Source organism: Orbicella franksi, chromosome 5 (genome assembly GCF_964199315.1).
Source record: "Orbicella franksi chromosome 5, jaOrbFran1.1, whole genome shotgun sequence".
Lineage (NCBI taxonomy): Eukaryota > Metazoa > Cnidaria > Anthozoa > Scleractinia > Merulinidae > Orbicella > Orbicella franksi.
The window spans coordinates 24,961,420-24,974,900 of NC_138149.1; the positions used below are offsets into that span (position 1 = coordinate 24,961,420).

General features: G+C 38.2%; 2 protein-coding genes across 4 annotated transcripts; both read left to right on the forward strand.

The window, feature by feature from the left end:
* The first annotated feature begins 57 nt into the window (after positions 1-57).
* LOC145487212 (uncharacterized) lies at positions 58-10,456 on the forward strand. 3 transcript variants are annotated; one of them, XM_081465937.1, is made up of 6 exons: positions 58-1,372; positions 1,522-1,596; positions 4,659-4,742; positions 5,080-5,145; positions 6,152-6,457; positions 7,725-10,456. In XM_081465937.1, exons 2-6 carry the CDS (start codon positions 1,578-1,580, stop codon positions 7,787-7,789), a joined length of 540 nt encoding a protein of 179 aa, XP_081322063.1. In that variant the 5' UTR covers positions 58-1,372; positions 1,522-1,577; the 3' UTR covers positions 7,790-10,456. The 3 variants fall into 3 exon arrangements, with proteins under 3 accessions (XP_081322063.1, XP_081322064.1, XP_081322065.1); XM_081465938.1 differs by having other exon boundaries at positions 1,547-1,596; XM_081465939.1 differs by lacking the exon at positions 58-1,372 and having other exon boundaries at positions 1,577-1,596; positions 2,394-4,742.
* A 1,829-nt stretch (positions 10,457-12,285) lies between these two features.
* LOC145487893 (uncharacterized) lies at positions 12,286-13,254 on the forward strand. The gene has a single exon (XM_081466671.1). It carries the CDS (start codon positions 12,286-12,288, stop codon positions 13,252-13,254), a length of 969 nt encoding a protein of 322 aa, XP_081322797.1.
* Positions 13,255-13,481: the final 227 nt, after the last annotated feature.

Genomic DNA, 13,481 nt, shown 5'->3' on the forward strand with positions numbered 1-13,481 from the left:
CTCAACCTTGGTAGACATCAATAAATAATTTTTAAGAAGGAAAAAAAGGAAACATGTCCGTTTTCTCTTTGTCTTGTACATATAAAGGTATTTTTTTTGGTAAGAGTGTGAAATGACATCGTACACTGTATAGCTAGAACCGTGTGGTCTTCTTTCAAGAGGTGCAAATTTAAAATTGTAATTACAAAGCACTTGAGTTAGATATTTGAATTGTCAATTTTAGAGCAAATGGCTATTTGTGATTGTTATTATTCCTTTTAATCTAAATTGTAAATATACGCACACTGTATGCCGCGGATAATACCATTTGCTATAACAAAGAAATTGTCGCTCTTCTTAACCATCGCCATCTTTTTAACGAAGTTACAACTAAACGTATTTGACGGAAGTCGATGATATCATGCGCCACAAAGTAACAGAAAATTCTACCTCCGGTTGCGCTCTGTACTCAAAACCCCATGAACAAATATTTGTTGCCGCCCCACTAACCTCACATAGCTGTATATACAGCTAGAAAGAAGCCCTATCGAAAGCGCACTGTACGTCGAACTCAGATTAAAGATGTATTCTTTGAAATGGTGACAATTTTTTTTAGCTATTTTCCGAAGAAAAAGAAAACCCTTCCGAGGTCCCGAGCATACCACGCCGGAGGAATTTGAAAACGGATGTGTCACTCAGAAAACGCATTAAGTGTTTTTCGTGCACACTACGCCGGAAGAATTAAAAAACGCAACAATCACCGGTCATTTTGAATTTTTGTTTGAGGAAAATCACATGGTTCTCGAGTAACTACAGCGTTTTCGAAAAGCTCCTTGTTCAAAGTGTTTTCCGTTCTCACGCGAAAACGCAAAGCCGGCGTTTTCAAGAGCGTTTTCGGAAACTAGTCCGTTTTCGTGACGGAGTGTGGACAGGCGGTAAGGCCAAACCGTAGAAATAAAGCTGCGTTTTCAAATTTCTCCGGCGTAGTGTGGACGTTGCCCTACCTAACCGCGCCATATTGGAGGTCGCCTGGGTACGAAAATAGAAATATTAGTTTCCAGTCGACTTGCGGAGAGTGGAAACGCCTTGCAAGTTTCGCTTTCGTTGTAACTTCTATCGTACTATTGTGAAAGCGCTCTTTGGTTCGCCGATAGTTAGTGGAGGGGACTAATTATGGTTCGCCTAAATGGTCGGTGCTCTGGTTGGCCCCGTAGCTCTCCGATAGCTCACGGTAACACTGTCTTGGGAAATGGTGTATTTATAGCTTCATGACCACTTCTCATCATTGAAAGCTGCCGTTGTTCTAACCGCCGACGCCTTGCGCGCGACGGACTGTTAGCAGTGGGGATTTCCCGTAAATGAGTGCAGAACTTAGCTTCATCGCCGTTATGAGGTATGCGTATACGTAAAAATAGCGCACTTCGGTAGTTCCCTGTCGATGCGAACTGTTTTATGTAGACAAATATCTCTTAGATATTGCGTAATCCGAGCTATAGTTCGTTTGAGCTTCATCGTCATAAACAGAGTTCTTTATAATCTCAGGGTTTGATTTTTGTGAAATCTTCAGCTGAGCAAGTGGAACACAAGAAACCGCCAACATGAACCTACAGAACGGAGGTATTGTCATGAACAATGTAATATTTTACTTGTTGTTTCTTCTGTGAGTGAATGAATTCTGCCATGTCCGGCATGCAGCTATCTTGAGACTCATTAAACTTATGCCATTTAACATACCGCAAACGAGTCAAGTACTTGTAAAGCCTTCTTGTAGACATTTGCTGTAGATATTCTTGTCCGTTAGTTCTTCAGCCTCAAAGAAATTATATTAATACATAAATTTAGGGTGACCCGACGCTTACATTTATAACTTGCAAGTAGTTAATTTTGTTACACAGCAGAGCCACTGTGAAAAATGCATCATGAATTGATATATCATGTATACATTGGGCGATGTGGTGAACAAGGGATATATAAATATGTTTATCCAGTGCAATTTTATTCCACTTGATCTATCTATAGATATCATTTTTATGGCCAACAGCTGTTTTATCCAGTGAAACCTCCATTCGGCAGACACTCTCAAGACTTTCCCTTAAGTCTGGTGTCTTCAAGAGAGTGTCTGCTCAACAGAGGTTTATTAACTAAAGATTGCGCTATATTTATTAACAATCATAATGTGACTTCTGGAACCGGGCCACCTTAAAAAGAGTTATAACCAATCAGAACATTACTTGAGAACAAAGGATGGTATCTTTTTTCTTGAATAAACTGATAACATGGAAGAATGCAAACAATAGTTCTATTTAACAAAATGGGAAACCCAACAAAAGTGTTAGTCATGGTTGGTGGAATGAATAAACTGGTGGTATTTCCTACTTTCTCATTGTATTGCCACTTCCTTCATGTAATGCCAGGTTCATGGCGACTGTTGAAAAGCTGAACTGTCACTTGCTAGACAACTTGTCACAATGAGATTAACGTGTGTGGGAGATGCTTTACTAATCGGGTAAGACCAGAGATCGCGGAAAGTCAGCTGTGATTGGCGGTGATTTAATTGACGATAATGGAACATAAACTGCAATACAATGTGGTGAATAAACTAATTACTAGATGATAAGAGATTTCAAGATGACAAGAGTCTTGAATCAATAATAGCAAACATTCCAATCGTAACTGCGGTGTGACAATACTTCCAGTCAAACTTCTCAGTAAAGACACAACTAAAATAATCAGTGATACCAAGCAGATACATGTACTGCTAACTGTCCTAAATAAATGCAGTTAATGATAACTCTCTAAAATCTTGAAAGCTATAAAATTGCACAATGTGATTAAAATGTGCTTGTGCGAGCGCCACTGCAAGCGATGTGGGAACTTGCTAGGGAGGAAAGGACTTTAAAATTGCCAGAGATTCTTATGGGAAGCTGCTAAATAGAAACCTAAGTTAGGGGGAGTATAAACTACAAACTAAGATTTATCACTACAGAAGACGAAATGAAAACTTTGAAAACTGGGGTGCTGCCATGTGCTGGACCTGGCACAATAGGCTGTTGTATAAAGACTGCAACTAATGCTAATGGTACTAAAGGTTCAAAACATCCAAACTTTTACTTAAAATCAAGCATAGAAAATAGTTTGTACTTACATATCCCTTCCCGCTTGCACTCTAAATAACCAAGGGTAGCTTAAAACTTAATTCACTTAAAACACTTACTGTGCACAATAAAGTGAAACTTGAACTACTGGCGGGAATATGCCGCTGCCCCTATCTATATACATTCACTTGTGAAAGCTAATGATGTAATTGCTGAGTAACAAATTGGCGAATCAGAAAGAATCAAGATTAATAATTATTACTGAATTAGAGAAGCCTCAATATAGTGGACATTCATTACACTTCAGGACTAGCCCCAACATTTCAGCCATAGATGGATAAATATGATACTAGGGTTTTTTGTTTTGTTTTGTTTTGTTTTGTTTTGTTTTGTTTTGTTTTGTTTTGTTTTGTTTTGTTTTGTTTTGTTTTTTTCCCCATAGTACACTTCCTATACACAAAATCATGTCACTATAGCTTTTGCTACTTAGATCCTGATTGATACCCCTTTCTCTGATCAAAACCTTATTTGGATGAATATGGGTTTTGTGTTCCTGATTACAAGGCTAGAAAACAAGCTATACTAAGAATTCAATTGATTTCATAATTCAGTCAAGTTGTCATACAATTGTTAAGTTTAAATCTGATTTTCAAGCACATTGTACTGTTCTGACTAAGAGGCAGGAAGTATACAACGATTCCAGGATTTCATTTGACTAGATAGAAAACAGCTATAACTTGAGCACACTCTAGTATGAATAGTGTTCTCTATCTTACAGGTTCAATTTTTTTAATTTGTAATTTATTTTTTTTTCTTAGTAGTGACATCTCTGGGTCTACAGTTGCTATTGATTTAGTGCCGCCATGTATTAAAATTATTCTGACAAGCTTCACGGCATTTGATCCGATATATGACAGTTAATTTGTATAGTTATGTCTTTCCTGAATTAATTACTCAGTGATCATACAAAGTTATATAATATTATATATTAGGGAAATGAGGAAATTTCAAAAATGATTTCATTATCTATAGGCACACTCATAAGAACATAAGATTACAGATAATACACAAAATGTAATAAGATTACCAAAAATTTGATGTGTCTGACAGGAAATGCTTTAAGTGCAAGAGAGAATTAAACTTTCAATGTGTTGTTGCAGATAGTATCTATGCCTCTCACAAAGGACGTTTTGGTTTCATACTCCCCACACTTTGAGCATGGTTGCACTGTCATGCCAGTGGCAGGTTAATGGAATGGGATGAGGCTATAAGTAGGCACTTTATGGCAGGCTTTGTCAATGAAGCTATTGTGTTGATCAAGGCTGACAAACTCAGTGACTCATTTGTTACTAAATGTAAAATATTTTATGGCTGAATGATAACTTTAGTAGATATAATAACTAGAAGAAATAACTGTGCCATATTCTGTGTACAGTTTTTTTTTTTCTTGTTATTAACGTACATGCTAACAGACATTCGTCTAACTATTCAGAGTTCACTTTAGTGTTCCGTTGTACAGTGCAATTATTACTTGTAATACTTAGTAATACACATGTTATATGTAAACTTTTTTCTTTGAAATAGGAAAAGGAAAATTTATATTGAATGTCAGTGGTGGGCACATTTTATTTGGTGACAATTCCAGAATGGATGTGACTTACAGAAGAGGTAAAAAGTGTGGCTAATTAGGGGCATCCCCTTTCAATGAATCATAACCGTTGGTTTATTTTATTTATTTAATAAATGATATTAACTGCACTGCACTTATCCTATCATTAGTGCAAAATCCAAATTAATTAATTAACATAACGTCTTGGTATTAAAATTGTCACGTCCTATATTGATATATACATGTATATCATGTTTGCAACAAACAGTTGGATTTTTATTTCATAATTATGCAAACCAAGCTGTAAATGATAGAATGTTTAAATTTTAAACAGTCAGTAAGTAGTTTCCATTACTTCATAATTTTCATATTTTTGTAATTATTGTGCCCTTCTAGGTGATTGTGCTGTAAGAATACACACAATGACACCAAGGTCAAGTGATGCAAAGATAACTGGTCCAGGTAATAGCCTTAGTCCCTATTAGTGAAACTTAAACCTTTATTGAGGATCTCTCAGGATCTTTAAGGGCCCTTTAACCGATTCATGTGCGCGCTTGTGTGCATTGCCAAGAAGATTAAATTTCACTTCCAACCTCTTGCGTCAGCCTGAGCGCTGAAAATTTGAGCAATTTGACAACTTGCAAATTCGGTTACATTTTAGGTGTTGTTTCCTTGTGTTTCACAAAATGCAAAGTAATAAAGTGCAAGCAAAAACAAAATAAGAGAAAAACAGAAAAACAAATGTCAAAGAAAATGAAAAACTATTTTCTTGTGGCTTTTGCTTGCTTCATTTGATCTTATCAAAGTGTTACTGGTGGTGTGAACTGTACACAAGCTGATCAGGGGCACTTTATATCAGGGGTAGCAGTTTCTTTAAATGCTAAAGGAAATGCCGTTTTTCATTAAATCCAGCTTTTTTCCATGAGTTATGATCCAAGCCAATGTTGGAAACATAGCTATACATTCCTTTTGTGAACTCATCCTTTTTTCAGAAATTAACAAATTTTTCAATATTTTGAAATTCTTCCAAAATCTGACCTTTTAGAAATGAAACAAAATTAATGTAGAGCCTAATAAAGATTAAAATAAAAATATTAAATCAATGAAAAAAGTCCTAATAAAGTAATTAATATGCTTTGTCCAGTCTTGACATTTTTTCAGAATTAGTCACATGACCATGGACATGGCCTGATGATGTCATCACAGATGTCACTGATCATGAAAAACGTAAAACACATGAAATGACTCTGAACTAACTAGAATGATGGAGTCACACAAGAATAAATTTTCCTTAGCAACAGCTCAAAAAGATCAGTTAATAGGCCATTAAAGACCTTCTAAAGATCCCTTTAGATAAGGATCTTCTGTGGATGCTTAAATATCCTGAAAGATCTCAGAAAGATACTTACAAGTGAAGATTTTCCTAGCACAGATAGTCTGTTGATTTTTTTTTTCTTCATATATACAGATCAGTTAATTTCAACAATACCCTACAGAGTGTACACTCAGTTGACCACACTGTTAGCAAGAGACAAAATAAACATTGCAGGCAGGTTGTTCAACTTAACATTAGAGGAAGCTATGTCATTAAGGGACAACACAGAACATGGCTGCCAAGGCATGGATGGTGTTTTTCAGCTGATGAGGGAACGGCATGTCAACCTTGGCCAACTTGTGCAAGTGTTGAAGGAAATGCAGCGATTTGATGCTTTAAGTGTGCTTACTGAAGCAGGATACCCTGATCATCCAACACTGCATCCCTATGTAGCTTCAGGTAAGGTAAAGTCTGCATACAAGCCAAGTGGCCCATCAGGCCAGAGCTTGTCCTGGTTTCTGTAGCATGAAGCGACTAGGAGTATTTCTACTCCCCCCTGGATGGGATGCTAGTCCATCGCAGGGTTACCCCCAGCATTAAATTCGCCAGTACCCATTTGTATACAGCTGGGTGGAGAGAGGCATTGTGAGAGTGTCTTGCCCAAGAACACAACAAAACATTTGAAGCTTCAATAAATAGCCGTAATGAACAAAAAAGAAAATCTTTGAGGTGATTGGACACTAGTAGTGTTAGAAGCCTACCCAAAAGACCCCACCTCAAAATGCCAGGAATTAGAAATTGGCTCTGATGTAACAGCCTCTGGTTAGACAGCCTGTGGTCTTTTATAGCTGGGTGTAAAATAACTGGAATCAAGGCATGATGGAAATGTTCAAAAAACGCGAGCACACCACAAATTCCCTTCTCACTCAAAAGTCCAAAGGGTCTAATGTGTACTGAGCATTGCATATACATGTACTTAACGCCCAAGTCGCTAGTGGAGGGAAGGTGCCTACGAAGCCCGGGGGCTGCAACCGCAGTCACATCCCCAAGGCGCTAGAACACCCGACTGGCCTGCCCAACCCGCAACCAAGCCACGAGCTCCCCGCGCCAAGCCCCCTACAGGCACCCGTCACACTCAAGCCAGACGGCATTGGTGGAAAATAAATGAATAAATAAATAAATAAGTAAATAAATAAATAAATAAATAAATAAATAAATAAATAAATAAATAAATAAATAAAATAAAATGCTGAAAAGAAAGGGGGGGGGGGTAGGGAGGGAACGCCGAGAACCGCTAAACTATAATTCAATCCACAACGCCACACTAACAGAGCGATGAACACACTGCGAGCACATGGGACGACAACACATGTACTAACCAAATATACCGCTGGACAATGTCAGCCCGAGGGCTCTCACGACCATATGACTGTTGCAAACGCTACAGAAACGCACCAAACGCTAAACAAACGCTAACAGATGGCCAAGGCACTAACAAACGCCTACAAAAACCCTACTGACCAGACTGGCTCCTGGTCATAAACTATGTAAAATTTCATTGAATTATATCAAACGCTACAAAACGCACCAAACGCTAACCAAACGCTCACAGACGGCCAAGACACTGACAACCGCCTATAAAAACGCTACTGACCAGACTAGCTCCTAGTCGTTAACTATGTTAAATTCCATTTAACTATATTTAAATTTTGTTTCACTGTTTCAGAAGAAGGTCCGGAAGTGGCTAGTGGTGAACAGAGTCAAACCTACAGAGAGAGCATTGGAGTGTAGCATGTTTTCTTCAAAGTTACCTTAAGTTTGCAGACTTAATGACAGGGAATCAGTGAGTTTTGTTCCCCGAGACCCTCATTGCCGAGGGGAGCATTGAGGTCGAGGGGAAATAAAACTCACTGTTTCCCGTGGGGCCAGTCATCAAGTGTTTATTATACCTCCCAACTCAAAGATGAAACGAACTGTAAAAAAAATATATATTTGCTTGGCACTGGCTGGCACACATTTGCCGCGGTTTCAAGGTGCACAACCTGATCACGTGCGAGTCGACAGTTCAAGATGTTGTTTCCCTAGGGAGTTTTGTTCGCCCTAGGATGTTAGTAAGTTTTTATCCACGACGCGTGACACGTTCTCCTCCAATCGGAAAACGTATTTGAGTTGAGAGGTATAACAAACTGATTTATTGTTAGATCTTGTTAAAGACGTTCAAATTAATGTTTATATTAAACAATGTTACATTCATGTGTAAAAATCAGTGAATACCGTACATGTATTTCATTGTCATATTTGATAAGTAATATAATTGTATATTTATAACTAGCGTGGCCTAGTTTATTTAATACGGCATGAAGTTATCCGCGCGCGTGACTTGGTCCCTAATTTGAAACTCTGTGAAGATAATTTGGTCAAGTATTGAGGTGTAAATAAACTTTTTCCAGCATGACTACTCGAACTTGGCCACTTGGAAAAGAGTTCATCGATCAGAACATTGCTTGAGAACAAAGAATAGTGATCTTTTTCTCAAATAAACCATATTAACTATGACTAAACCAGCAACATTTGAGGAATGCGAACAACAGATCTAGACAAAATTGAAAACCCAACAAAGTGCGAAGTGTTGGGACCCTCTCAGCAAACTTTGCCATTTGTTGACTGGTTAGTTTCAGTCTTAAATTTTGTACGCTCTTCAACAGTTTCGGTTTAGTTGTCGCAGTATCAGTTTTCAAGCTGAATGTTTCGAGCGAGATTTACAATTATGACAATTCGCCGTCAAGGACTGGATCTCAGTGTGTATAACGCAGAGGAGTCTGTGGTGTTTTTGTTTTCACGTTTAACATACCGTTAGAAACTTGCCGTCACGAGAAGCTACCACTCCATTGCTCTCAGTTTATGTTTTGATTGGTTAGTTTTCCTCTAAGTGGCTCGGTTCGAGTCGTCGCACTCTAAATACTTAACCTTTGATACTTAAATACTTAATCTTTAACCCCTAGGCGTCGTTTCATAGTCATTTTACATGTAACAGTATTGAGAAAATTTTATTCCAAGATCAGGTTGCATATATGGGATTAAATTTAGTAAGTTAGTAAGCTCTGTTTAGAGTAATAGCCTATCCATAAATTCATATGTTATGTTTATAACTTAGAATGTTTTCTCTTTAGAGGTTTTTAGCACGTTGAAATTCAAAAGAACATTTTGCTTGAAGTTTCAAATGCTGTAAATGACATTTTGTGTATTTAAGAATTAGCGGGTTATATTAACAAATTCGTTTTACGTTTTGTATCCTAATAAAACAAAAGGCCTCCCGCGAATTTCCTTTAGACTCTTCAGGGTACCCGTAAAAGATCTGGGACGAGCGGGGAAGCTACTTGCCTGCGTTGCAAACGAAACAGGCGAGGAAGTTACAAGAGCGTGCATTTCAGTGCTCCTTGTGCCTTTGTTTCAAAACGAGTGCTCGTGCAAAACCTGTCAAATGAAAAGGAGTTTGATTAACATGAAAATGAACTACGAAGACTCATTTTGAAACTGAGGCAAAAGGTAACTCGGAATTAGGCTGTTGTTACAGTACAGTCAAGTGGTCCCTAACATTTTGCAAAAGATTGGGCTATTGTTTTTGTTATTGTTGTTATTATTGTTTTGTTTTTGTTTTGTTTTGTTTTGTTTTGTTTTGTTTTGTTTTTTTGATAATCAGTTGTTGTTCATCGACAAGGGTGAGAATCAACTTCTTCTTCGGCTGTCTTTGTTTACCAATAACTGCAGTTATTTCTTAATGCCAAAATTAAGATCTATTGATGCATGTTTTTTTGGTTTCATTTACGTTTCGATGGATGTAAGTACTTTGTAGAACATGTAAACAACAGCTCACGCGATTCAATATACCGGTCGAAAAATTAGAAGTTTCCTCAAATGCGTTCAATACTGTTTATTTCGCCGTTCGAACAACTGACATCATCCGTTCCAAATTTTTCTATGGCCGTTCGAACGGAGGAAATTGATAAACCCTTTCTTTCAGTTTTAAGAAGTTTGGCGCGCGAGGCATGGGTGCGAATGGCGCGAGCGCGCGAGTATTTAAAAGAAAAGAAAAAAACAAAAATAAGCATGGCGGCGAGACTTTTATCGCGAGTCGCGTTCCACTTACCGCTATCCTTTTCGCCCAGAACAAGTGTTCATCAAAAAACGCCTAGAAATGTGTTTGAAAATACACTTCTTTCGTGTTCTCCTGACGTGGTTAAACTGAGAAGCCAATTCGCAGCACTTATCGCGCCGACATCAGAGAGAGAACATGGTCGTGATCGTACGCGAAGGAAGTCACAGAGTGGTCACGGTGTACTTTTTATGGTCGGAGGCTTCGCTTTGAGTTCCCTGGGCGATGAAACACCGCAAGCAGCTGAAGAGTCTGCAAAGGCGCAACTGACACCGGAAACAAAACCACCATTGCGTGACAAGAAGGGTCGGTTCTCAAGAAAGAAACCCGCTCAAAGTGGAAACACGGACGACAGGACTCGTGGGATAAAGTGGAAGGGCAAAGAGGAAATTGGAGTTTCAAGGAATGGTCGAAGATTGGTCCCCACCGAAGAAAAGAGAAACTCGTTTAAGTCAGGTGTAGTTTAAATCTTGTTTTCGCTATACGTGGCACCAAGCAATTCCCTAAAAGTTTTAAGACAAGTGCTTCATCAAGACTTTCTTTGCTCTGAAATAGTTCTCAATTTGAACTTTTGTATTATACCACAGGTAGCTCATAGCAAATTGTCAACATGATTATACCTGAACATTCTGACATTTCATGTTAAAATTCCAACATTTTTTGTTACAGTTACAACCTAATAATTACCATTAAAACGTATAAGTTTTAAATTTTTATCAGAAACAAACAAAGAAGGAAAATTGCATTCCACATGGAAGTAGAATTATGGACTTGCATGTTTTGAGAAGTTGATTGAAATGTTGTCAACACTGTAAAGCAGGTGAGAAGAAACATTTTTCTGCCTAAAGAAAATCAACACTAAAGAAAAGTCAAAATGAATTCTCAGTTTTATGGCAAGTACACACAGCTTTAAGGCTATAAAATTAACAGCTTTCCAAAAAAGAATTATGAGGTTGATTATACATGTATATCTTCAATATATTACAAAACGTCTCATATACAATCAGCCATAAAAAGCCTGGGGTTGGTCCTTAAATTTTTGGGCAAGTTCCCTATGTTTTTGATAAATTTGGAACAAACAAGCAGTTGTAAATTTGCCACAGACCACAAATTGCATTCACTGCATTTTGAAATGTTGTTAGTTTTTGCAAAAATTTACTTGTGCTCATTTATTCCAAATTAAAGGAGAAAACACACTGCCAGAATAAAGTATCAGATCTTCCTGAGTATCAATATATTCACTTTATTTTCAGCCAATTTGTCATTGTGGAACATAAAAGTAGAAAAAAATGTGGGTTAGCCTCAGTGTTCTCAGTTACCTGTGCAGTGTGTGGTACAGAGAATGTTGTCAAGACCTCCAGTGAACACAGGAGCAGTCAAAGAGGTCCACTCAGTCAGGATGTTAACTCAAGAGCTGTTCTTGGGTGTCTACATACAGGAATCGGTGAAACCCACCTAAATAATTTACTGTGTACATTAAATATTCCCTCTATGAATCCAGTAACTTTCAAGAGTAGAGAAAATGAGATTGGGCATGCAGTAGAGCAAGTAACAAAGAAAAGTTGCAAAACTGCAATGTCAGAAGAAAGAAATGCTGCCAGAAAGGGTGTAAAAGCAGATGACCAAGGCTGCATCAATATCCCCTGCTCATATGACATGGGTTGGCAAAAACGGGGAAAGGGGCATAACTCTTCAACCGGTCATGCTGCAGTCATGGGTTTAACTTATGGGAAGGTTATGGATTACAATACAAGAACAAAATCTGGCAGGGTTTGCACAAATGCTAAAAAAACTGGAAAACAAGTCAAGCAACACAATTGCCGACTCAATCATACAGCATCATCAAAAGCAATGGAGCCTATGGCAGCAGTCCATTTGTTTACTGAAAGCCTAAATTTCAAACGCCGAAGAGCTCAACTACATAAGCAGAAGTTAAATCTTGATGGTAAAAAACAAGCTAAGGAAGGAAACACATACCAAAGTGGAATAGGACTTAACCTGAATCCAAACAATTCTACCTAACTGATCCAAGAATTCGACATCATCAATTTGAAAATTTCAAGTGAGGAGCTGAAAAACTTTGAAACATGCATTCCTGAATTAACGATCAGACCAGTGGCGGAGAAATTTCCCTATGACAGAAACACTGTTTACAATTTCATCATTTACGATATTGAAAAACACGTCTGGAAAAACCGCAGAAATATGCCAGCTTTCAGCAGTTGATCAATCAGGTTTGCACTGTTTCAACGACTATATATTACCTTTGAGGGATGTAGATATTCATGCTACAAGGGTAAATGGTTTAAGAGTCCGAACAGTCAGAGGCGTCAGGACCCTGTTCAAAAACAATCAACCAGTCGAAACTGTGTCACTTGGAAAGTCACTCGAAAATTTTCTAACCTACTTGGAGAAAACTGTCAAGCGTGTGAAAGGCGATAATAATATTTATACTGTTTTAATCGGGCACAACTCTCAGGTTTTCGATAATCCAACTCTTCTTCGTCAAGGTGGACATCAACTTTGTGAAAAGCTTTCCTGTCTTAACGTTTTCTTTTCTGACACTCTCCCTGTGATGAAGAACTTGGTCAAACGTAAACATCCCTCTCTAGTCTTACCAGATGGTTCCACTGTTAAATTAAATCAACAATCCATTTATCAGACACTTTTCCATGAGCCTTTCCCCGCACACGATGCAATGGAGGATGTTAGAGCTTTAAGAAGAATAGTCTTCGACTCCCGTTTGAACATTTCAGAGGACATGTTGACAGAGAACATGTCAACAACACAGTACGCAGAAAACGACATGAAATACCTTGATCGTCGCTACGAACTCCTGCAGACGTTCCGAGGAACGCTTTATCATCCAACAAACGCGGAATTCCCCATCAAGCAACAGATTGCTGAAAAAATAGCCGGAAGTGGCATTTCATATCGAGATCTTAAGAATGTTTTCGAGAAGTTCGGAGCAAAAGGGCTTGTTGGCGTATTGTCTCTGCCTCCATCGTCAGCAACTAGCAAGGCTCCACGAGTGACAAAAACAGCCCGTATTCTAGCCAAGATCGTTGAGCACTTCAAAGCAGTGGAGGAAACCACAAGTTAAAACGCATTTCCATAAGTATTACAACACTTGTTAGGTATACTTTTCGCCGTCGTGGGGAAAAATAAGCTTCTACATCTCGACTAATTTTCAACTAGCATGTGCGAAGGAAGCGAAACGTGAGCATGCGCAGTACCGTAACTTGAAGAATTTCTATTTTGATGACGTCACGAAAATACAGGGGTCTTTGGGTGATTTAAAACGCATATTAAGCGCGTTCCAGACGGTGA